This window comes from Halichoerus grypus, chromosome 14 (genome assembly GCF_964656455.1).
Source record: "Halichoerus grypus chromosome 14, mHalGry1.hap1.1, whole genome shotgun sequence".
NCBI classification, from domain to species: domain Eukaryota; kingdom Metazoa; phylum Chordata; class Mammalia; order Carnivora; family Phocidae; genus Halichoerus; species Halichoerus grypus.
This window is the reverse complement of record NC_135725.1, coordinates 30,501,982-30,529,103: the sequence shown is the minus strand read 5'-3', so window position 1 is coordinate 30,529,103 and position 27,122 is coordinate 30,501,982. Positions and strand designations below refer to the sequence as shown.

General features: G+C 37.5%; 1 protein-coding gene across 1 annotated transcript; it reads right to left on the bottom strand.

Annotated features, from left to right (window-relative positions):
* Window positions 1-510: 510 nt before the first annotated feature.
* Window positions 511-25,524, bottom strand: LOC118550600 (uncharacterized). Its single transcript, XM_036115804.2, is given in 6 exon segments — window positions 511-1,552; window positions 1,554-4,342; window positions 17,023-17,118; window positions 17,415-17,541; window positions 23,071-23,129; window positions 25,348-25,524. Coding segments are annotated over 5 exon segments (3,192 nt in total). The 5' UTR covers window positions 23,086-23,129; window positions 25,348-25,524; the 3' UTR covers window positions 511-1,387.
* Window positions 25,525-27,122: the final 1,598 nt, after the last annotated feature.

The following is a 27,122-nucleotide window of genomic DNA, read 5'->3' as shown; positions in this document are numbered from 1 at the left end:
TTCCAATTCCAAAACCTGCTGTCCAAGCAGGATAAAAATAACAATGGTTTGCAACGCTGCATAATGTGAACACACATTATGAGGTTGGAAAAAGATCCTACACAAGATGCGTAGGCTATATGCATACTAGAGGAATGAGGCTATGATGTCCTTTATAATTACACAGTACAAAATAAACCACTAGTGGGATATAATGAAGGCCAAAAAACATGTAAGAATCATGCAGCCCACCTACCCACATACAGATACATACACACAAGGAAACTTAGGAAATCTTATGGATCTCCAATATCCTAGAAAAACAGGGCCACACTACCAGGCAGACAGCAGGCAGGCCAAAATTTCATAGCATCAACAGCATCAAGCTGAGGGAAGCCAACAGAACATAAACTGTAACTCAAAAAAGGAAAGTGGACAGGTTCCAGAGCAGGTTTGCCTGCTGCCTTCTACTAGAACTCATCAGCAGTAATGAATTCTGTTACATAAACTGATATAGATGTACCACATAGCTCAGAGACTAGCCACAAACATTTATTGGTATTGTCCACAGAATTCAAATTCTTCTTCCATCTTTAAAACTTCACATTCCACGGTGAGTTCGTGTATAGAATATTTTATTATATACTTTCTATAAAACTTGATGTTACATATAAACCACAAATTTAGGTACATCAGTTCTAGGTGAAGATTTTATCTTCAATTCTGAAACATATATTTCCTCAGGAAAAAAAAAAATTACCTGGAGCAAACTTTCAGTAGTTGTTAAAAAATATCATTTATCAAAATATAAGATTTTGGTCAAATCTTAATTATCTGCTATTAAATATGTAATAAAGGCTTTTGTGTTTTTCCCTGAGATTTCTCTAATTTTTAATGAAAGCTTCTGATCAGTCAGGATGTTGACAGTTTTCTTCCTCATGTGAAGTCTCTGATGTACAATGACAGGCTGAATTTTATAGGTCTTCTGACATGATATTCATAGGGTTTTGTCCCATTGTAACAGAGTTAACTAAACTATGTGCATTTAACAAACAGAAAAGAATCTTTAAGAGCTCAACAGAGTACAGTTTTTTAAGCCAACTTCTGAAGATCTATTAGTGGAGAACTGTTTCACCCAGTTATTCAGATTTTGGCTTCTTTCACCTTGTGTTCTACCATGTTTAATACACATGCCAAGTCTGCCCTGGCAATATCTCTATTCCAACATAACATAGGACAGAAAGAATGTAGGGTGACTTTTGAAGGCTAGTCTTAGCTTAAATGTTAGTGTCATATTCCATGACCAGTATCACTCAAATGAAAGACTGGGAAATTAGACAAACTATGTGCCTAGTGGAAAAGGAAATGTTTAAGGGAAACAATCTGCCAGTCTGTGACATGAGCTTTTTTACTGTGTGTTATCAATTAAGGTATGAGTCCCTTTAGGACTTCCCAAATTCACCACATGCAAGGGTTTCCTTTCTGGTGTGCATTCTGGTGTGATGTACTCTAAGAGCTGCCTTACGGATAAAAGTTTTCCTGCATTCATTACATTCATAGGGTTTCTCTCCTGTGTGAATTCTCTGGTGTACTCTGAGAGTTGAATTTTGTGCAAAAGCTTTCCCACATTCATTACACTCATAAGGTTTCTCCCCTGTGTGAATTCTCTGGTGTGCACTAAGGTGTGACTTCTGGGAGAAAGTCTTCCCACATTCATTACATTCATAGGATTTTACACCTGTGTGAGTTCTCTGATGTACTCTGAGGGTTGAATTATGGGCAAAAGGTTTCCCGCATATATTACATTCATAGGGTTTCTCCCCCGTATGAATTCTCTGATGTGCAATAACATACGACTTCTGGGAGAAAGTTTTCCCACATTCATTACATTCATAGGGTTTCTCCCCTGTTTGAGTCCTCAGATGTGCCCGGAGGTGTGATGTCTTGGAGAAAGTTTTCCCACATTGATTACACTCATAGGGTTTCTCCCCTGTGTGAATTCTCTGATGTGCCCTGAGGGCTGAATTATCAGCGAAAGTTTTCCCACATTCCTTGCATTCATAAGGTTTCTCCCCTGTGTGGATTCTCTGATGTGCACAGAGGTGTGTTCTTTGGGAGAACGTTTTCCCACATTCACTACACTCATAGGGTTTCTCACCTGTGTGAATTCTTTGATGGACTATGAGGGCTGCCTTATAGACAAACGTTTTCCCACATTCATTACATTTATAAGGTTTTTCCCCTTTGTGAATTCTCTCATGTCCACTGAGGTATGATTTCTGAGAGAAGGTTTTCCCACACTCGCTACATTCATAAGGTTTCTCCCCTGTGTGAATTCTCTGATGTGTACTAAGATGTGTCTTCTGTGAAAAAGTTTTCCTACATTCGTTACATTCATAGAGTTTCTCCCCTGTATGAATTTTCTGATGTGCTCTGAGAGCTGAATTATGGGCAAATGTTTTCATACATTCATTACATTCATATGGTTTCTCCCCTGTATGAATTCTCTGATGTACTCTGAGAGCTGAATTATGGGCAAAGGTTTTTTCACAGTCACTACACTCATAGGGTTTCTCCCCTGTGTGAATTCTCTGATGTGCTCTAAGGGCTGAATTATGGGCAAAAGATCTCCCACAGTCATTACATTCATAGGGTTTCTCACCTGTATGAATTCTCTGATGTGCTCGGAGAACAGATATATGGGCAAAGGACCTCCCACATTCATTACATTCATAGGGTTTCTCCCCTGTGTGAATTCTCTGATGTGCTCTGAGGGTTGAATTATCAGCAAAAGTTTTCCCACATCTGTTACATTCATAGGGTTTCTCCCCAGTATGGACTCTCTGATGTGCACTAAGGTGTGTCTTGTGAGAGAAAGTTTTCCCACATTCAGTACATTTGTAGGGTTTTTCGCCTGTGTGAATTCTCTGATGTGCTCTGAGATGTGATGTCTTAGAGAAAGTTTTCCCACATTCAATACATTTGTAGGATTTCTCCCCTGTGTGAATTCTCTGATGTTCTTTGAGATGTCCCATCTTGGAGAATGTTTTCCCATATATGTTACTTTGACAGAGTTTCATTCCTGTGTGTGTTCTCTGGTGTACTATGAGCGCAGACTTCTTGTAAGATTTCCCACATCCACTGTTATCATAATCCTTTGTGTGAATTGTCAGATTTTCATGGATGTTTGACTTTTGACAGAAAGTTTTCCCACATTTATTACATTCACAGAGACTGACCCTCATATCAGTTCCAGTATAATGAATAGGATGTGAACTTGAACAAAAAGATTCCCCACATTCCTCACATTCCTCAGGTTTCTCCTCTGAATGGGTCCTCAGATGATGAATGAGTTGTCCTTTCTGGTAAAAGGATTTCCTGCATTCATTACATTCAAATGACTTCTCTCCAGTTTCACTTTGCTGATGATGTACACTGAGGGCTGAGTTTTGATGGAAGGACCTCCCATATTTATCACACTGGTAGAGTTCCTCTTCTGTGTGAGTTCTCTGACATACTATAAGGTCTAATTTCTGGTAGAAGGCATTAATACATCCATTATATGCACAAAATTCATCTCTAATTTGTGTCTTTTTTTGTACTATATGGGTTGAGCTCTGGCTCAACTTTTCTTCACATTTATTGCTTGCAAAAGCACCCTGTTCTTTAACAGTTCTCTGAGACTGAGTGAGAGGTAAGACCCTGCTGAAGTTATTCCCATTTTCATTATATTCAGAGTTTGTCATAGCCATATGAACTTTATCATATTTCACAGTGGTGGTTTTGTCACAGGATTTCCCACATTCATTAAGATCAAAGCATTTCTCTCTTGTGCCAGTTCTCACATAGTTCAATAAAGTTGCTTTATCAAAGTTTTTCCTAAATTCATCATCCTTATAGGATTCCTCTCCTATAACACAGTGAGTCTTATCATGTAAAACTTTCCTAAATTTATTACATTCAAAAGACTGCTCCAGGCTTTGAAGTTTCTGATGATCTTTCCTATTATTGAGAGATTTCATGTTTTTATTATAACCATAAGATTTCTCTCCAGTATGAGTTTTCTCATGTTTAATATCAAGCTGCAACTTTTTGCATACATTCATGTAATCAGCCTTCTTTCTTGAATAGTTTCTATCACAAATAATTAATTCAGAAACAACTGGCAAATTCATTCTACATGAGTCACATTTACAGGGCATTTTCCCAAAAGAATTTGGAATTATATCCAGAGTAAATGGTTTTTCTAAAACTTTCTGCCCTTCTTTACTCAGTGTTTTGTTATCAGTGAATATTACTTGCCACAGAGGTTTCGCTTGTTTTTCCTGGTTTCCCTCAATGAGAATATCAACACTGAAATATCCTAAAATGAGAAAAATTGAAAACATCTTTATATCTTATATTTCTTATGGAGAGGAACTTACAGCCATATGTTTGTTATGTATTGTATTCTGTTACAGGTCACATTTCCAAATATCAGCAATTCATGCACATAGAGAAAAGACAGATATACTTTTTCCTCATCCGTGTTGTTTAAAGAAAACAGGTATTATTTTCAGTGCTGGCCAAGACTGAGTAGCTAGCTCCTTTCTTCCTAAGTCCTCCCTCTTACAATTAACAAATCCCTGGACAATCAATATATCAATAACTAAATCAACACTAAGTAAGTAAGATGCTACAAAATGGAATGTGGACTTTGGAACTCAAGAAATGACATAGCAGAGGATTCCAAGACTGTTCTTTCTGCTTCCAATATATCTTACATAGGGCACTGGAGTGTTGGAAAAGCCCTCAATCCCAGTCAACAATATACATAACAAAAAGAGCTACAAGAAAAGCCTGTTCCTTCTAGCCAAAGGTCTGAAAAAAAGGTGGTTTGACAGAACAGAAAATCTTTTTGACAATGCCCACCCTGCTCAAGCCAAACAAAAATAGGTTTAACAGGGAATGAAAGTTCCACTGCCACAGGTATAAAAAAGAACTGGACACTCTTAGAAAATTTCTTTCCGTGAGCCAAAACTAAGAGCTCACTAGAGAGATCATGAAGAATTCTAAGAAAGTTCTATTCACAGGACATTCAGGGATGGTAACAGCAACCACTACCAAAATTCTTCCTGGAACCACATTCTTATCTATTCTATGGAATCTGCAATAGCAAAAGCAATACATCTGTTGTTTTAGGGCACTTATGGCAACACAGCAGGTAGGGGAAGGAAAGAAGGGAAAAGAGGCAGGAATACTACAATATTACATTTAGAAGGGATGAAACAGCATTTGTAATAACCATGCTCTCAAAACCCAAGAACACAGTACATAAAAACAGTTTAATTTACATTATTCTCAAATGCACAGGAAACATTCATCACAGCAGACCGCATTCTATACTGCAAGACAAATTTTCACAAATATAAAAAAACAGGAATCAAAGTATAATCTCAGGCCATCAAGAAATTATACTAGAAATCAGTAACACAAAGTCACCTGGAGAAACACAAAATATTTGTAAATTAATATACTTCTAATTAACCCATTGGTCAAAGAGAAAATTTCATAGGAAATTAAGATAGTTAGAATTGGATGAAAACAATAATGTTTAGAACATATAGAAATTTGTGGGATGGAGTTAAAGTAGTGCTCAGAGATAAATTTATAGCTTACAACTTTTTTTTAAAAGATTTTATTTATTTATTTGAGAGAGAGAATGACAGAGAGCATGAGAGGGAGGAGGGTCAGAGGGAGAAGCAGACTCCCTGCCTAGCAGGGAGCCCGATGCGGGACTCGATCCCGGGACTCCAGGATCATGACCTGAGCCGAAGGCAGTCGCTTAACCAACTGAGCCACCCAGGCGCCCTATAGCTTACAACTTTTTATATTACAAGAGACTCCAGTTACCCAGTTCCACTTTAACAAATTTGACAAAGAGAAAAAATTAAATCTAAAGAAAGCAAAAGGAAAAAAATAATAAAGACTAAAGAAGACAATAAAATTGAAAATGGAAAGCAGAGAAAAATCAATCAAGCCAAAGCTTAGTTCACTAAAGATTTTTTTTTAAATGATTTACACCAAAGAAGAAAATAGAGAAGACACAAAGTATTAATATAAGAAAAAATGCAAGAGAAGACATAAATACTGATACAACAGACACTAAAAAGATAATAAAAGAATATTAGGGGAAACTCTGTGCCCATAAATTTGACAATTTAAGTGAAATGGACAAATTTCACTAAAAAAAAACACTACCAAATTCACTCAAGAAGACATAATTTGGATAGATCAGTATCTATTTAAGAAGTTGAATATGTGGTCAACAAATACGTAGTACCAAGAAACAGCTTCAGTATTAGAAGGCAGTAACTAGTGAATTCTGCCAAAGGTTAAAAAAGAAAAGAAAAGAAAAGAAAACTATGTTACATAATCTCTTCTAGAAAATACAAGAAACCTACAGACCAATATCCTTCATGACATAAATGTAAAAATTCTAAAAAAAAAAAAAAAAAAAGCATAAAAAAAAACCCCCAAAGCAATATAGAAATGACATCCCCAAAAAACAAACTGTTGAGATATTTAAAAGTCAATGTAATCCATCATATTAATTATCTAAAATATTAAAACCACACAATCAAATAATTTAAGGCAAAGAATATTTCACAAAATTCAAAATCCATCCATTAACCTACTGTAAAGGGAATCTACAAAAAGCCTATAGCTATAGTCATACTTAAGAGACTGAATACTTAAACCCTAGGATTGGAAAATACAGGTATCTAGCCTCAGCACTTCTATTCGAGACTGCTAGAAGTTCCCACCAATGCAGTACAGCAAGAATAGAAAGAAGAGATACAAAATCTACAGAGAGAACCACACAAAGATCTTCAAAAAAAGCTCCTTAACTAGTGTTTTCAGCAAGGGCAAAATACAAAGCTGATATACAAAAGCCAATCATATAAAAACAATTATCACTAGAATTTTAAATCAAAGAATATAATTTACCAGGATGCTAAAAACAAAACCCAAAATACTTGGTATCTATACTCCAAAAACTACTGATAAAAGGAATCAAAGAAATCATAAATAAAAGGAGATGGGATTTCTTTATGGATTGGATTTTAAGATGTTAAACCTCTTTAATTTGATCTATAGATTCAATACAATCCCAGTTGAAAAGCTGGCATGCTTTTTGTTAAATATCAAAAAGCTCATTTTAGAGGAGGAGCAAGATGGCAGAGGAGTAGGAGACCTAAATTTCGTCTGGTCCCAGGAATTCAGCTAGACAGAGATCAAGCCATTCTGAACATCTACGAACTCAAGAGGCGATCAAAGAAAAGAATAGCAGCAACTCTCTGAACAGAAAAGCGACGAGTTTCTGGAAGGTCTCTTCTCTGATTTGTTCAGCGTATATATTTCTGGGGTCGTTGTTAGCCTGTTAGCATTTTGTTCTCTCATTCATCTATTCTCCTCTAGACAAAATGACAAGACGGAAAAAAACACTTCAAAAAAAAGAACAAGAGGCAGTACCTACTGTCAGGGACCTAATCAATATGGACATTAGTAAGATGTCGGAACTAGAGTTCAGAATGACGATTATAAAGATACTAGCTGGGCTTAAAAAAAGCATGGAAGATATTAGAGAAACCATTTCTGGAGAAATAAAAGAACTAAAATCTAACCAAGTTGAAATAAAAAAGGCTATTAATGAGGTGCAATACAAAATGGAGGCTCTAACTGCTAGGATAAATGAGGCAGAATAGAGAATTGGTGATATAGAAGACCCAATGGTGGAAAATAAAGAAGCTGAGAAAAAGAGAGATAAACAACTACTGGATCACGAGGACAGAATTCAAGAGATAAGTGATACCATAAGAAGAAAAAATATTAGAATAATTGGGACCCCAGAAGAAGAAAGAGAGAGAGGGGCAGAAGGTATACTGGAGCAAATTATAGCAGAGAACTTCCCTAATTTGGGAAAGGAAACAGGCATCAAAATCTAGGAGGCACAGAGAACCCCCCCCAAAATCAATAAAAATAGGTCAACACCCCAACATGTAATAGTAAAACTTATGAATCTCAGAGACAAAGAGAAAATCATGAAAGCAGCTCAGGACAAAGGATCTGTAACCTACAATAGTAGAAACATTAGATAGGCAACAGACCTATCCACAGAGACCTGGCAGGCCAGAAGGGACTGGCATGATATATTCAGAGCACTAAATGAGTAAAAGTAGGCAGCCAAGAATACTATATCCAGCTAGGCTGTCATTGAAAATAGGAGAAATTAAAAGCTTCCAGGACAAACAAAAACTAAAGGAATTTGCAAACATGAAACCAGCCCTACAAGAAATATTGAAAGGGGTCCTCTAAGCAAAGAGAGAGCCTAAAAGTAACATAGACCAGAAAGGAACACAGACAATATACAGTAACAGTCACCTTACAGGCAATACAGTGGCACTAAATTCATACCTTTCAATAGTTACCCTGAATGTAAATGGGCTAAATGCCCCAATCAAAAGACACAGGCTATCAGATTGGATTAAAAAACAAGACCCATCGATATGCTGTCTGCAAGAGACTCATTTTAGACGCAAAGACACCTCCAGATTGAAAGTGAGGGGGTGGAAAACCATTTACCATGCTAATGGACACCAAAAGAAAGCTGGGGTGGCAATCCTTATATCACACAAATTAGATTTTAAACCAAAGACTATAATAAGAGATGAGGAAGGACACTATATCATACTTAAAGGGTCTATCCAACAAGAAGATCTAACAATTGTAAACATCTATGCCCCTAACATGGGAGCAGTCAATTATATAAGCCAATTAATAACAAAAGCAAAGAAACAATAGTAAGGGGACTTTAACACCCCCCTCACTGAAATGGACAGATCATCTAAGCAAAAGATCAACAAGGAAATAAAGACTTTAAATGACACACTGGACCAAATGGACTTCACAGACATATTCAGAACATTCCATCCCAAAGCAAAAGAATATACTTCTCTAGTGCCCATGGAACATTCTCCAGAACAGATCACATCCTAGGTCACAAATCAGGTCTCAACTGGTACCAAAAGACTGGAATCATTCCCTGCATATTTTCAGACCACAATGCTTTGAAACTAGAACTCAATCACAAGAGGAGAGTCGGAAAGAACTCAAGTACATGGAGGCTAAAGAGCATCCTACTAAAGAATGAATGGGTCAACCAGGAAATTAAAGAAGAATTAAAATTCATGGAAACAAATGAAAATGAAAACACAACTGTTCAAAATCTTTGAGATGCAGCAAAGGCGGTCCTAAGGGCAAAGTATATAGCAATACAAGCCTTTCTCAGGAAACAAGAAAGGTCTCAAATATACAACCTAACCCTACACCTAAAGGAGCTGGAGAAAGAACAGCAAATAAAGCCTAAACCCAGCAGGAGAAGAGAAATAATAAAGATCAGAGCAGAAATCAATGAAATAGAAACCAAAAGAACAGCAGAACAGATCAACGGAACTAGAAGCTGGTTCTTTGAAAGAATTAGTAAGATTAACAAACCCCTGGCCGGACTTACCAAAACAAAAGAGAAAGGATCCAAATAAATAAAATCATGAATGAAAGAGGAGAGATCACAACCAAGACCAAAGAAATACAAACAATTATAAGAACATATTATGAGCAACTATATGCCAGCAAATTAGATAATCTGAAAGAAATGGATGTATCAACTACCAAAACTGAACCAGGAAGAAATAGAAAACCTGAACAAACTTATAACCGCTAAGGAAATTTAAGCAGTAATCAAAAATTTCCCAACAAACAAGAGCCCAGGGCCAGATGGCTTCCCAGGGGAATTCTACCAAACATTTAAAGAAGAATTAATACTTATTCTTCTGAAACTTTCCCAAAAATAGACATGGAAGGAAAACTTCCAAACTCGATTCATGAGGCCACCATTACCTTGATCCTCAAACCAGATAAAGACCCCATCAAAAAGGAGAATTACAGACCAATATCCTTGATGAACATGGATGCAAAAATTCTCCCCCAAATACTAGCCAATAGGATCCAACAGTACATTAAAAGGATTATTCACCACGACCAAGTGGGATTTATCCCTGGGCTGCAAGGTTGGTTCAACATCCACAAATCAATCAATGTGATACATTAATAAAAGAAAGAACAAGAACCATATGATCCTCTCAATAGATGCAGAAAAAGCTTTTGACAAAGTACAGCATCCTTTCTTGATCAAAACTCTTCAGAGTATCAGGATACAGGGTATATACTTCAATATCACAAAAGCCATCTCTGAAAAACCCATAGTGAATATCATTCTCAATGGGGAAAAACTGAGAGCTTTCCCCCTAAGGTCAGGAACACGGCAGGGATGTCCACTATCACCACTACTATTCAACATCCTACTAGAAGTCCTAGCCACAGCAATCAGACAACAAAAAGAGATAAAAGTCATCCAAATCGGCAAAGAAGAAGTCAAACTCTCACTCTTTGCAGATGATATGATACTTCCTGTGGAAAACCCAAAAGATTCCACCCCAGAACTGCTAGAACTCATACAGGAATTCAGTAAAGTGGCAGGATATAAAATCAATGCACAGAAATCAGTTGCATTTCTATACACCAACAAGACAGAAGAAAGAGAAATTAAGGAGTTGATCCCATTTACAATTGCACCCAAAACCATAAGATACCTAGGAATAAATCTAACCAAAGAGGCAAAGAATCTGTACTCAGAAAACTATAAAATACTCATGAAAGAAACTGAGGAAGACATGAAGAAATGGAAAAACGTTCCACGCTCATGGATTGGAAGAACAAATATTGTGAAGATGTAAATGCTACCTAGAGCAATCTACACATTTAATGCAATCCCTATCAAAATACCATCCACTTTTTTCAAAGAAATGGAACAAATAATCCTAAAATTGGTATGGAACCAGAAAAGACCCCGAATAGCCAGAGGAATGTTGAAAAAGAAAAGCAAAGCTGGCGGCATCACAATTCCGGACTTCAAGCTCTATTACAAAGCTGTCATCATCAAGACAGTATGGTACCGGCACAAAAACAGACACATAGATCAATGGAACAGAATAGAGAGCCCAGAAATGGACCCTCAACTCTATGATCAACTAATCTTCGACAAAGCAGGAAAGAATGTCCAACGGGAAAAAGTCTCTTCAACAAATGGTGTTGGGAAAATTGGACAGCCAAATGCAGAAGAATGAAACTGGACCATTTCCTTACACCACACACAAAAACAGACTCAAAATGGTTGAAAGACCTAAATGTGAGACAGGAGTCCATCAAAATCCTAAAGGAGAACACAGGCAGCAAACTCTTCAACCTGAGCAACTTCTTCCTAGAAACAATGCCAAAAGCAAGGGAAGCTAAGGCAAAAATGAACTATTGGGACTTCATCAAGATAAAAAGCTTTTGCACAGCAAAAGAAACAGTCAACAAAACCAAAAGACAACCGACAGAATGGGAGAAGATATTTGCAAATGACATATCAGATAAAGGGCTAGTATCCAAAATCTATAAAGAACTTATCAAACTCAACACCCAAAGAACAAAGAATCCAATCAAGAAATGGGCAGAAGACATGAACAGACATTTTTCCAAAGAAGACATCCAAATGGCCAACAAACATATGAAAATGTGCTCAACATTGCTCGGCATCAGGGAAATCCAAATCAAAACCTCAATGAGATACCACCTCACACCAGTCAGAATGGCTAAAATTAACAAGTCAGGAAACGACAGATGTTGGTGGGGATGCGGAGAAAGGGGAACCCTTCTACACTGTTGGTGGGAATGCAAGCTGGTGCAGCCACTCTGGAAAACAGTATGGAGGTTTTCAAGAAGTTGAAAATAGAGCTACCATACGACCCAGCAATTGCACTACTGGGTATTTACCCCAAAGATACAAATGTAGGGATCCAAAGGGGTACGTGCACCCCAATGTTTATAGCAGCTATGTCCACAATAGCCAAACTGTGGAAAGAGCCAAGATGTCCATTGACAGATGAATGGATAAAGAAGATAAAGAAGATAAACACACACACAATGGAATATTATGCAGCCATCAAAAGGAATGAAATCTTGCCATTTGCAATGATGTGGATGGAACTAGAGGGTATTATGCCGAGCGATAAATAAGTCAATCAGAGAAAGACATGATCTCACTGATATGAGGAATTCTTAATCTCAGGAAACAAACTGAGTGTTGCTGGAGTGGTGGGGGGTGGGAGGGATGGGGTGGCTGGGACATTGGGGAAGGTATGTGCTATGGTGAGAGCTATGAATTGTGTAGGACTGTTGAATCACAGATCTGTACCTCTGAAACAAATAATACATGTTAAAAAAAAGAAGATAGTAGGAAGGGAAAAATGAAGGGGGGGAATCGGGAGGGGGAGATGAACCATGAGAGACTATGGACTCTGAGAAACAAACTGAGGGTTCTAGAGGGAAGGAGGGTGGAGGGATGTGTTAGCCTGGTGAGGGTAAGAGGGCACGTATTGAATGGAGCACTGGGTGTTCTATGCAAACAATGAATCATGGAACACTACATCAAAAACTAATGATGTAATGTATGGTGATTAACATAATAAAAAAAATTTTAAAAAGCTCATTTTAAAATTTATAAAGAACGTTTTTGGACTCACATTAACTGATTTCAAGGTCTAATTAAGAACCTAGAATATTAAAGTTAATGTGGTATTGACATAAGGATGGATATGTAGATGAATAAAAAAATACAGATACCACAGAAATACAGTCTTAAATGTACAGAATATAAGTACAAATACACACACACACATAAACTTATGTACCATATACAAAATATACATTTATCCATTTTCTAAGAACAATGGAAATGCTATTCAGTAGGGAAGGATAATCTTTTCAATTAATGGTGTTAGAATTACTGGACTCTCCTTTTCAAAAATTTAAACCTGACACTTATCCCATCCTGTCTATGAGAACTAACACCAAATGAATTACAAAATGTAAAATGTGAAATTTAAAAATTTTCTAGAAGAAAGCATATGAATAAATCTGTCTTACTCTGAGTTTGGATATTTCTAAACAGAACAATAAATGCATGATCTTTATGAGAAAATTAATAAACTGAATTTTTACATTCAATTTTAGCCAACCTCCTCTGAAATCATGCCAACAAAAGAAGTGGAATGCAGCTTCACTACTGCCAAGTGTGGACAGAAGTCCATGTTCCCCCCTAAACCTCCACTGACATCTTTGGGAGTTGGAGGAGTAGGCTACCACATTAACAGTGAGGAGGGGTGAGATGTCAGGGTCCCCACCAGCCTTCTCCTAACACTAACCACCATCAGGTGCCATGGTCCCTAGCTCACCTTCATTGTTGTGTAATCTTTCAGAATATTACATTTATTCTATGTATATTTACCATATGTATATTGATACATATATACACACATATACATATATAGATATACATATATGTACAGATACACACACATGTATACATTTAGCTGCAATTAGTGGAGAGTAAAATAAAATACATTTATTCCACCTTTCCCCTGGTTAATACTTTTATATCTTATTCCTTCCCCAAGCAGAGTCACAAACACATTCTCCTTATTATCCCATAGAATATCTCTAGTTTTACTTTGAAAAAAATCAGGCCTTTAAGCCACCTGAATCCCATTTTTTGTTTAGATCAATGAGGTTACTTTGGGATTCTTTCTCCACTGTTTTGTGGGGCTAGTGCCATCTATCAAGACCAATTATCTATGAAGTATATGTTTTTTTTTTTTGAGCTTTCTTTTCTGTTTCACGCATTTATTAAACTATCCCACTTCCAGTTCCATACTACTTAACTCTCAGAGCTTTACATATGTGATAGAGCAAATCCTACCACAACACTCGTATAAATGAGATTTTCTTTGATACTGCATTAAATATTTATAATTGTGTATAAGTGCTTCTTTTGTCTTTGTTAGGATTAGCTAAAATTTCATCCATTTTACTTTTTTTTTATTCTAAGAAACATTCTATAATTTCTCAGTCTTCCAGTTAATTAATATCACTTTTAAATTCTGCCTGTGTTAGTATATTTTTGTTATTGTTCTTGCTTAATTTATTACTAGACTACCAATTTACCTCTGTTCACTAATCTACTATACCCTAAGGTTTATAATATGCACATTTATTTTATAAATGTCACACAATTTTGGACTTGATATCCTTTTTTATACGTTGTTTAAAAGAGAGAATTTTTAAAATATCCATGTTAAGAGGTTTTTGTTTACTCATTAATTTCTATATTTATCAAAATATGTTGAAAGTATTATTTATGGAATTCTAATTTGTTGGACTTACTGGTTTTCTTTCTAGATTAACATTATATTTTCACTATCTTTTTTTTTTTTAAGATTTTATTTATTCATTTGAGACACAGAGATACAGAGAGAGAGAGAGAGAAAGCATGAGAAGGGAGAGAGGCAGAGGGAGAGGAGAAGCAGGCTCCTCACTGAGCCAGGAGCCCGATGTGGGGCTTGATCCCAGGACCCTGGGATCATGACCTGAGCTGAAGGCAGACGCTTAACCATCTGAGCCACTCAGGCGCCCCATATTTTCACTATCTTATGATTAATCTATGGGAACTTGAAAGGCTTCTTTTTTTTTTTTTTAATGTTATGTTAGTCACCATACAGTACATTAGTTTTTGATGTAGAGTTCCATGATTCATTGTTTGTGTGTAACACCCAATGCTCCATGCAATACATGAAAAGGCTTGTTCTTTGATCTCAGGATACAGATACATATATATGATTCACTTTTTTTTTTTAAGATTTTATTTATTTGCAAGAGGGAGAGAAGGAGCACGGGGGAGGGGCAGAGGGAGAAGGAGAAGCACACTCCCCGCTGAGCAGGGAGCCCAACACAGAGCTCCATCCCAGGACCCTAAGATCATGACCTAAGCCAGAGGCAGATGCTTAACTGACTAAGCCACCCAGTTGCCCCTGGTTCACTCTAATATAAATATCATTTACATCCCATATAGGCATACTTATTTATGTTCATAGTATCTTTACTTTAATCAGATGAGGTATGTTATTATCTCCTAATCCTGGTGAATTTTAACTTCTTAGAACCTCATTATTTTGTGTTTTATGATAGCTGGTATGATACTGTTTGGTGCAGTCATTCAAATGCTTAAGGGTTTTCCTTAACCTGTGCTCTTAAAATGAGGGCCTTCTTTTAAGTTAATGCATTTATTTATTTATAAAGATTTTATTTATTTGAGGGAGAGTGAGAGAGCATGAGCGAGGTGTGGGGCAGAGGGAGAGGGAGAAGCAGGCTCCCCACTGATCAGAGATCCTGACACGGGGTTCAATCCCAGGACCCTGAGATGATGACCTGAGCTGAAGGCAGATGCATAACCGATGAGCCGTCCAGGCACCCTTAAGTTACTGCAGTTATTGCCTAAATTCAAGCCTGAATAACATGAAACTCTAAATTATTTAGTTTTTTACTTAATAACTTTACTATTTTTTTATTGCAATCTTTCAAACATACTTATTTTGGGGTATCTTTTTTAGGCAACCAATACGATCAAATCATTTACATCTAATGACTGGAAAATATGCTTAATCTAAAAATTTTGCTGTCTGGTTGAACAGCTTCACAACAAAAACTTTAGTAAACACACTTAGGATGATTTTACTCTTTTGCTCTAAGAATTATACTGAAACTGTAATTTTTGAAGTTCCTGAATTTACCAGTTTACACAAAAATACCAATAAGCACATGAAAAAATACTTGACATCACTAGTGACCAAGTAAATTGTTATGGACTGAATTATATCTCCCCCTAAATTCGTATGTTGGAGCCCTGACCCTCAATGTAACTATATTTGGTGGTAAGGCCTTTGGGGAAATTAAGGGTAAATGAGTTCATAAGGGTGTGGCTCAAATTCTTATAGGCTTGGTATCTTTGAAAGAATAGGAAGAGACATCACAGCTCTCTCTCCATGAAAGCACAGAGGGAAGGCCGTATGAGGGCACAGTGAGAAGGCAGTCATCTGCAAGCCAGAAAGAAGCCTCACCAGAAATTAATCATGTTGGCACCCTGATGTTGGGCTTTCAGCTTCCAGAACTATGAGAAATAAATTTCTGCTATTTAGGCCACCCAGACTATGGTATTTATCATGCCAGGCCAAATGACTAGTACAGAAATGCACATCAAAACTTCAATGATACACCACTTCACATCTACTAGGATGGCTAGAATAAAAAAGATAATAACAAGTGTTGGTGAAGATGTGGAAAAATGAGAACCCTCATATGCTGTCATTAGGAATGAGAAATAGGCAGGCACTGTGGAAAATAGTCTGGAAATTCTTGAAACAGTTACCACATAACCCAGCAATTCGAATCAAGTGTAACTCAGTAAGAGGAAAAAAAAGCGTATGTCCAAAAAAAAAATCCACGCAAAAACTTGTAAATCAATGTTTCTACCAGCATTATTCAATAGCCAAAAGGTAGAATCCTAAACGTCAATTGAATGAAGAATGGACAAACAAATGTGGCAAATACATATAATGAGACATTATTTTCCATACAAAGGATGAAGTACTGATACATATGAATCTTGTAATCCTATGTGAAAGAAACCAGTCATAAAAGACCACATAATGTGTGACTGCATTTACATGAAATGTCTGCAATAGGCACATCTATAAAGACAGAAAGTAGATTAGTGATTGCTGGGGCTGTAGGGGATAGGAGGATAGGGAGGTAATAACTAAAGGGTATGAGGTTTCTTTTTGAGGTAATGAAAATGAACTGTGGTGATATTTACACATATCTGTGAATATGTGAAAAGCCACTAAATTGTACCTGTTAAATGGGTGGATTCTATGATATGTAAATAGTATTTCAACAGAGCTGTTTAAAAGGGCAAAACAACCAACCAACCAACAAACAAAACTTTCAAAGGTATTCCCCTAAAAGTTTAACTATCCCAAGTGTTTCCTTCTGTCAGTGCTCACCCACCTGGGTACCTCTGGTTTAGGAATTCTTCCTCTAAGGACCAGGGCTCTTCTCCTTGCTCCAACTTGAAGATCATCTCAGGTTTGGTGGTGCAATACCCTGTAAACATGACAACTGAAGGTATATACATATACCAGATCCATGGGTTTTCTGGCCTTCAAAGGTGGAGCAAGATACAGCAACAAGAGCAGCAAAATAAATGTGCTCATTTGAAGTATCCCACGGGAAAGTAATAACATAAACATTTTGTCTGCTTCCTAAAGGCTTCAGGTACCTTAGACCTCTTACTCAAAAGCCAGTACAACATTAATCTCTATAAGGAGTCCATGTGTTTTGATAACTTTTAAAAAAAGGAAATTTAATTTAGACGAAGATACACAATAAAGTCTGCTTACCCACTGAAATGAGGTGGCTGTAGTTCTCTAGCATCACATCTCGGTACAGGGTCCTTTGAGCAGGGCTCATGTACTGCCATTCATCCTGGGTAAATTCGACAATCACATCTTCGAATGACATGGATCCCTGTAACAACACAGTTTGTTCAAAGAGTCAGAATTATGTGACACATATCTTTGAGAATTACCACTTTCCCTGTTTACTCTTAAGCTCTAAAAGACATGGTTATCAAAGACACCTATTTCTGACCTAATTTTGTCTGTAGCTGTGGAGTTGCTCAGTTAAGAAGGTTTTTAACTTCCTATAATTCATTTATATCTATTTATGAATTACAGATTTTTTAAGACAAAAAAATTCAATGTAAAGAGATTTCCTACAACTCTTCCTCTTCATCCCAAGTTACTGTGGGCATTCTAGAGAATTCTAATATGTTCATTCCCTCCTTAGACATCGTCATTGTAAATAGTGGGAGACAAAGAAGATACATGCAAGCTGTGGAGATATTTTACATGATCAAACAGGTATAAATACATATATAAAGATATATAAATCTAGCGCTCATGAAGAGCAAAGAACAACTTACCAAGGATTTGGAATCATAGAGACCAGTATAAGTGATTATTTACGCTGAAGTAACAGCAATGAATATAAGGACAGGGACATAATCTCAGGGTAGCAGCAGCAACCAATCTGATAATTACTTTCTTGCACAACCGCCCAGGCTAACTAAATGAGCAGCTTCTGGAATGTTGGTGCCAAACACTGACATTTAGGAAACAAAAGGAAAAAAAAATGTGTTAGAAGTTTTAGTGAGATAGATCTGTTCATGTTGCTCCTGAAGGGTCTGTGAACATAAAGGTGGAACTATCCCTTAAACTAATATACACATGGTTTTAGAATATAGAAGGGAGGTGTAAGGATGAAGACAAGCATTTAGGAGTTACTAGCAATTTAGGTGGTAACTAAAATTTTAAGAGGCAATCAGACAGCAATGTGAGCTATATGCTATACATCCTATATGGGACTGAGGAAAGAAAAATACCAAATAGCATTTAGGGAAGCATGAATATTAAAGAGACTGGCAGAAAAAGTATAGTCCAAAAAGCCAAAGAAAAAGCTTTCTGAAAAGTAGTAAGAGTCAGGAAAGGATGTTGGCGAGGATGCAGAGAAAGGGGAACCCTCCTACACTGTTGGTGGGAATACAAGCTGGTGCAGCCACTCTGGAAAACAGTATGGAGGTTCCTCAAAAAGTTGAAAATAGAGCTACCCTACGACCTAGCAATTGCACTACTGGGTATTTACCCCAAAGATACAAATGTAGTGATCCGAAGGGGTACGTGCACCCCGATGTTTATAGCAGCAATGTCCACAATAGCCAAAGTATGGAAAGAGCCAAGATGTCCATCGACAGAGGAATGGATAAATAAGATGTGATATATATATACAATGGAATATTATGCAGCCATCAGAAGGAATGAGATCTTGCCATTTGCAACGACATGGATGGAACTAGAGGGTATTATGCTAAACAAAGTAATTCAATCAGAGAAAGTATCATATTATTTCATGATATGAGGAATTTGAGAAATAAGACAGAGGCTCATAGGAGAAGGGAGGAAAAAATGAAACAAGATGAAACCAGAGAGAGAGACAAACTGTCTCTCTCAAATGCTATTTGGTATTTTTCTTTCCTCAGTCCCATTTCTTTCCTCAGGATGTATAGCATTTAGCTCACATTGCTGTCTGATTGCCTCTTAAAATTTTAGTTACCACCTAAATTGTATACACTACATCAAAAACTAATGATGTACTGTATGGTGACTAACATAATAAAACAAAATTAATAATAAAAAAAAAGAGTCTGGAAAAGGTAGAATCTTGGAAAATGCAAAAAGGGAAAATTTCCACGACAAAAGACTTCAAACGGGCTGGGAGGAGGGGGAACTGGAGAGTTGCTGTTCAACAGACATAAAACTTCAGTTATGCAAAATCATTAAGTTCCAGAGATCTGTTGTACAACATCATCCCTATAGTTAACAATATAGCATCACACATGTAAAAATGTGCTAAAAGTAGATCTCATGTTAAGTGTTCTTATCACAATTAAAAGCAGAAAAGAAAGGGAAGAAAACTAAGATAACAGGGCAGAAACAAGTTTCTTTTTTCCCCCTCAGTGTTATGTATCCAATTATTTGTTCATTTATGTCTTCAGTATTCCTAAGTGAGTACCTCCTGCATGTGAAACTCAGTAGTAGTAGCTGGTAACTAAAACAAATAAATAAAAGGACAGGAATACCTCTCAAAATTTAATCTAAAAAAGAAAAAAAGAAAAGGTAATTATATTCTCCAAAGCAAAAAAATTAGTGAGAAAAGTGGCACTGCTTTCATTTTTGCGAAACTCTTTAATATCTGACTTAATTAGATCACGTGGATTAAAAAAAATAAGCTAACAAGTGACATAAATAAAAACGGTTAAGTAAGGATCCAAAAAATTCTCTCCTTCATAAAACTAAGAAAAAAACTGGCAAAAACTGAGGCGCCTGGGTAGCTCAGTTGGTTAAGCATCCAACTCTTGATTTTGGCTCAGGTCATGATCTAGGGGTTGTGGGATCAAGCCCCACGTCAGGCTCCATGCTCAGCACAGAGTCTGCATGAGATTCTCTCTCTCTCTCCCCCTCTGCCACTCAGTCTCTTGCTTTCTCAATAAATAAATTTTTTTAAAAAACTAGCAAAAATTATAAAAATTAACAAAGGCTATCTTCAAAACATTTATAAAAAACAAAAACAAAACAGCTTAATCATAGTAGAATGGTGATACTGGGACCTTTTAACTTATACCCTGTTCCCATCCTTCCCTTCCCAACTCTGCAATAGTTTGACAACCAATGGTCTGCAACCAGCAGCCTGGCAACCACAAGAGCAGAACTGGGTTGGAGATCCATTGAAACCTCATTCAAAGAAAACTGTCATTATTTGGCCAGTTTGGTGGTTTCCTGAAAGACCCCACTTACAAGGATGCCTTTATTTGAGCTAACTCACAGCTCAGTGTGAAAAGCCTTATTCACTCATCATTTATCAAAAATTAAAGGCATTTGTTTAACTTAATGGCTACCTGAGGTGGTAGATAACAGCTGAGACAAACAATGGCTTAACCAAGAAGCTTGAAAGGAAAAGCTGGACAACGATATGTCCATAAATGTTTCTGAAAACCTCTGATATATTCCTGAGAATCAAGGAGGCCGCAAACTTGCAAAGGGCTGTGCATATGCCTAAGGCTGTGAGCATACTCAGGAAAGATATGAGAAGGCCCTGAGCTATCACCTCTAGGTGACCTTGAGGTTTGGCATTAGAAAGAAGTCTAAGCTAATGCAGAGTTATAAACCATCTGTCTGACTGTTGAAGAATTCCCTGACATGCACAGAGCCCTTAGCAAAGACTGGGGAGACTTACTGGGTCTAGGCATTTAAACAAATTTCTGCAGACACTTCAACTGCCTCAGATCAAAAAAACACAGGCTCTACAGAATTTTTTAAAAACTCACTGAACAAATAAATTTCAACAATGACCCCGAAAGAGGGGAAAAATTCTGATTTCTAGAACTGGCACATTCTTCTATTTAAAATGTCCTATTTTCAACAAAAAAGTTTAGTAAACAAGAAAAGAAACAAGAAAGTAAGGCTCATATGCAGAAAAGGTATGAGCAGCCATATTAAATATGGTCAAATACCTAGAAAAAAACAATGTCCAACGACTAAAGGAAAATAAAGAAAGATATTTCACTAAATCAAGAATATCAATAAAGAGAAATTTTAACAAATAGAAATTATATAGAAACTCAAGAGTTGAAAACTTTAATAACTAAATCAAAATTTCACCAGAGGGATTCTATAGCAGATTTGAGGAGATGAAAGAATGAACAGACTGGACAATATGCCCATTGAAATTATATACTGTGAGGAAACAAAGAAAAATAATGACAAAAAATGAAATATGGGATAGCATCAAGCAATAAAGACAAAGAGACAATATTGAAAGCAGCAAGAAAGAAGTGACTCATCATGTACAATAGTATTAAAAGCAGATTACTAATCACAAACCATGGAAGACATAAGGCAGTGAAATGATATATGACAAGTAAGTGCTGAAAGAAAAAAGTTGTCAACCAACAATTATATATCCAGCAAAAATAGAAAAATTAAAACCTTCCCAGATAAACAAAAACAAAATTTGTCACAGGCAGAACTGCCCTACAAGAAATAATACAGGGAGTGGTTCAGCAAATCTATACAGACAGAAAATAGATTAGTGGTTGCTTGGGGTTTGGGGGAAATGAGCAGATGAAAGGGGATAAAATGTAGAGTTGCTTTTTAAGATAATGAAACTGTTCTAAAATTGACTGTGGTGATATTTGCACCAATCTCTGAGTATACTAAAACATCACTGAATTCTACACTTAAATGGGTGAATGGCATGGTATGTGAACTGAATCTCAATAAAGCTTAAAAAAAAAAAGAGAGAGAGAGAGAATGAAACCATTCTAAGATTAATAGAGCAGATTAAAAGGGCCAGGGTCGGAAACTGGGAATGAACCACGTGAAAGGACAAGTGAAAGAAGATGACTCCAAAAAGATATCAGCACTGTAAAGATGGGGCCAGTGGAGGGCGTCATGGACAGTAACAAAGAAACTTTCCAGAAGGACAGAGGCAGTAGAGGCAAATGCTACAGAAAAGTCAAGTAAGGAAAGAATTAGACAAGACCCAATGGATTTGATTATAATCAAGTCTCTGGTCACCAGATATGACACGCAAGTGGGGAGACAAGCCAAAGCATCATGCAGAGGTTTGAAGTGTGGACAGAAAGTGTTGAAACGTTTGAAAGAGAACACAATTTTAAACTGCTGAGCAACCTGAATATCTTGGGTACTCAAAATATTTATGGAAAGTAATTTTAATTCAGCTGATTCAACAGAAAAGAATGTCTAATTCAACCCCGGTGTCTGAGTTTCTGGAAAACAGAACAGACCAAGTTCACATTTAGCATTACATCTTCTACTTTTATTGAAGAACAAGTAGAGACAACGTTCTATATTATTTTAGAGTAATTACTGAAAAGTTGTTAACTAAATCACCTACTCGAAAAATAAAGATCATTTTTACCTTCAAATGTTTTAACATTCTGGGCACCTGGGTGGCTCAGTTGGTTAAGTCTCTTGCCTTCAGCTCAGGTCATGATCCCAGGATCCTGGGATGGAGTCCCGCATCGGTCTCCCTGCTCATCAGGGACTCTGCTTCTCTCTCTCTCCCTCTGCCCCTCTCCCCCTGCTTGTGCGCATGCACTCGTTCTCTCAAATAAATAAAATCTTAAAAAAAAAATGTTTTAACATTCTATGAGGTATCAGTTTGCTTAATCTTCTCACCAACCACAACCTTTAAAGCAGTAGTTTGTCTGACACTCTGACATGGCTACCAACACTCAGAAATAAATTCGGAGCTCCAATTTCATATCCACATGCCACCTTTGCTCTGCTACTCATCTGTATTTCCATCTCTGAATGCATCTGATCCATTTCTATTTCTACTTTTTCATGTTAATAGACCCTTAAGCCCTTATAAAATCCACTATAAAACAAACAGATTATTAAAAATAGAAATTACCTGCACTATGTTCATTTTCTGCAGCTCCTTGAAGAATGTGAAGAAATGAGAAGGTTCAGCTGGGAAAGAGGAAGGAGAAATAGGGTCATGAGAAACCTGGTCTGCCTTACAAATATTTTTATTTCCCTAAAAATCTCATTAACATCGGCTGGAAAAAAGGTTTCCCTATAGAAGAATATCCTTTTGACATTCTTGAGAGGGAACAAGAAGGACCACGCAGAGGTAGTACCTGAACAAATGCATCTGCGATATGATAACATAGGCTTAACCTTGCATTTTCACTGCTGTGAAACTCAGAAGTCGATGAATTAACAATTTATGTCCCCTTCTAAGTAAGAAGAACAACAAAAAACACAAAATAAAACAAGAGGATATTGGTTAAACAAATTCAGGTATACAAAGGTAAAACCTTCTACCTTCATTTAAACTAATGTTGTTTAAAAAACCTACTTAGATGGGATTGTTAATCAAATTTGTGTTGTCTTTACACCTTGAGTTAGAGCTTCCCCAGAAAACTTCAAAATAAAGATGGGATGCTTTATGCAAGAAATACTTTTTCTAACTTTTTGTTCTTACTTGGTTGCAAATTCTGAAACAGATTTCTTAGTAAGATGCCTATAGTACTTACCTATGTAAGTAAACAGCACTGTGCTTAAGTTCTTAATTCTGCCCTGGGTGTCTTTTCAAAAATCATTCATTTCAGGCCCAATATTTTGAGCTTCCAAAAGTGTCTAATATAGAAAAATTTTCTTCTACTATCCTTTCGTCATTCCCTACACTCAGGAAAGAGGGAGCATCAGCATAACTCTAGATGCCACATGTGGTGATGGCCATGGTAGGAGGGCAGCTCAGAATCTGGAAAGAATGAGGGGGAATGAAGGACACTGGGTGCTATTTAGGATTTCATTAGTTCTGGCTGGTTATACCTTCCCTGGGCATCATGTCCTACCAACCACCCAGTGAAGTACCTTTTCCTGTACAGCCTGACAGTCACCCATCCCTCTCAACCCCTGCTCACCACCTTCTGCAAGCTGGTCCAGTGCCCACTGTCACACAGTCTGTGATGGCTTCTGCGTGCAGTCACTAAGTCTGACTCATGCTATAGAGGGATCAAGAACTGCTTCTGGTGGAGCAAGTCAGGACCTGTGCCTTTCTTGAAACTTCTGCCCGTGCTCTGAAGCTCCAATGAGGAATCTGTCAGAAGAGCTCTTCTAAATGACAGTTGTTCCTAGGGCTCTCTTTCTCCAGTCTTAAGTTACTTTACTACAGAGGGGCTGGGATCTGGGCCTGAGAAACAAATTCACTGTAATCGAAACCTCCATTTAACACTCTAAACCGGACTTTGGAATCCACTACAAGTGTTCTATCCAGTAATGTAGCCATTAGCTGCATGCAACTACTACACCTGAAGTGTGGTTAATAATAATTTGGATATACTGAGTTAAACATATCAGGAGAACTAATTTCATCTCTTTCTTTTTATTGTTGCTACTGAAAAACTCCATATTTGGTTTCCATTATCTTTCTATTGGCCAGCACTGCATTAGATTATCAGATTGTGCCTTTGAGGATGGAGATAGCTTAGATGGTGCAGGGAAGTTCAAGAGTCTCTTGACCAGGGGCTCTAAAAAGAATCCACAAATCCCAGGATATATATTACCACATTGTGAGATTCTGTCCATATTCACTTCACAATCATATCTCTGGAAATCTGGGGACAGGCTACTCTGCTAAGAGCTCCAAAGGTTGCAACTCTTGGTTTGGGGCAGAAAGGATGCTGGGAAGAGCAAGAGGTAGGGAGTAAAATCTACTTGTATTTACATCCAACCTCTCCCACCTACCAGCTTGTGCCCTGGGGTGTATCATCTGGCCTCCAGTAAATTCCTCTCACTTTTTAAAATGGCCTAATTATAAGGGCAACTGTGAGGCTTAAATGAAATACCAAAGGAAACAAAGTGTCTTGTGATAGCAACTTACACACCCATTATTACAAGCACTTGACAAAAAGCTTTGAAGATGACACCTTATTTCTCAGAGCAATTCCACAAGCTACTGTTAGTAGCCTCACGTTCATCGAAAACATTATAAAGGTGGATTCCCTTCCCACTGCCTGCAGTCCCCTCACTCGGCGCCCGCAAAGGGCACCTTCTCCAGATAGGGGACGCAGCCCCACTTGCGCCAACGGAAGCAGGCGGGAGCAGACGCCGCAAGCACACGGGGGCTGGGGGAGGGGAGGACCCGCCGGGAACTTCCCGGGAACACTGCACACAAACCTACCGGATCTGGCAGGGCCCCAGGCCTCCCGGAGCCGTGTCCCCAGTGCTCTCACCCCCAGTGCAAACGCTCTGCTCCCGCAGATACCCAAAGAAGCCGAGTTCGTGTCCTTTTTCAACCACAGAAGGCGGGCGGAAAAGAGGCCAAGGCTGGCTGTGCACTTGCGCAGAAGGAGCCCCAAAACCCGTTCCCAGAGGGCTGCGCGGTAGGCGCATAACATTTAAGACTACATTTCCCATAAAACTTTGAGACCGCAGGAAGTAATTTTAGAAGCGTTTCCTCCTCAATTAGTGAGGTGAGACGTCACAATTGGATCTGACCTTTGGAAACTTTCCCTGAATCCCCAGGTAATGTGGATTAGACTTTAACTTTATGGCATGACAACATGTTGCAAAGCATGGTTCTCGATTGGATCCTAGTTGGAAAAAAACAACAGTTGCAAGAGACTACAATTGGAGAAACGAATATAGACTAGATATTAGATATACAAAAGAGAATTACCATTACTTTGGTTAGTGTGATTAATATTTGGAGGATGGAGGAAATTGTTCTTATTTTTAAAGATACATACAGAAATATCATATGGAATTTGAGGGGCAGGACAGATGACCATAGGGGAAGGAGAAAAAAAAGAAGGGAGAGGGGGCAGACCACAGGAGACTCTTGAGTGTGGAGAGCAGATTGGGAGTTGCTGAGGGGAGGGCGAGGTGGGCTGGAGATGGCCTGGATGGGTGATGGGTGTTAGGGAGGGCGCTTGATGTGATGAGCACTGGGTGTTGTGTGTGTGTGGGAGGGGGGTGGGTGTGGGTGGGTGATGAGTTACTAGATTCTACTCCTCAAACCGGTATTGCACTATATGTTGACTGAAATTTAAATAAAAACTTAAAACATTAAAAAAAAAGAAATATTCGATTATTAAATCATATATAATTTACTTTCTAAAATTCAGCATAACAATTAGAAAAAGAAAATATGGCTAAGTTAAGAATTGTTAAAAACTGTAATACGTATATGATGTTCATTTTACTAGTATTCTGAATGTTTGACTTTATTTTTAATACATAGTAAAAATGGGAGCAACTGGTGGTGGTGGTGGTGGTGGGAAGAGGGTTAGGAAGAGTTTACTGCCCTTCCAGAAGTATACCTTTTAAAATCAAGTTTCCTGGGTACACACAAGTATCTCTTGTGAATACTGCTTGTGCAATATAACAAATACTAGAAAATGGAGCAAGCATTAACATAAGAGTCATATCTTGGCAGGGTTTATCTGGGGAGTAGAGGTGGGGTAAGTTAGCTGCTCAAAATTACACAAGTAATATATGAAAATACATATAACCCAAAATAAGAAAATTATTATTATCAGTTTTGCAGTTCCACAAGTAAATTTTCTTTCAAAATTAATGCATGCACACCTCAGACGTTTTTAACAAATTTGAGACCTAAGGACACGAAAAGAAATTTCCGGTAGGCTTTTTAAGAGTAGTTTTAGGCTTATAAAATAATTGAGCAGAAAGTAGAGTTCCTATGTATCCCCTCTCATCACTCCACACACTGTACCCTCTATTATTAACATCTTACATTAGTGTAGTACATTTTCTACAATTAATGAATGATACAGTATTACTACCTAAAGTCCACAGTTGACATCAGCAGTCACTTTTTGTGTTGTACAGTTCTATGGGTTTTGCCAAATGAATAGTCATCCACTTTAATACCCACTATTACATTATCATAGCAGTCTCATAGCCCTAAAACATAAAGAACAGTTTTACTGCCCT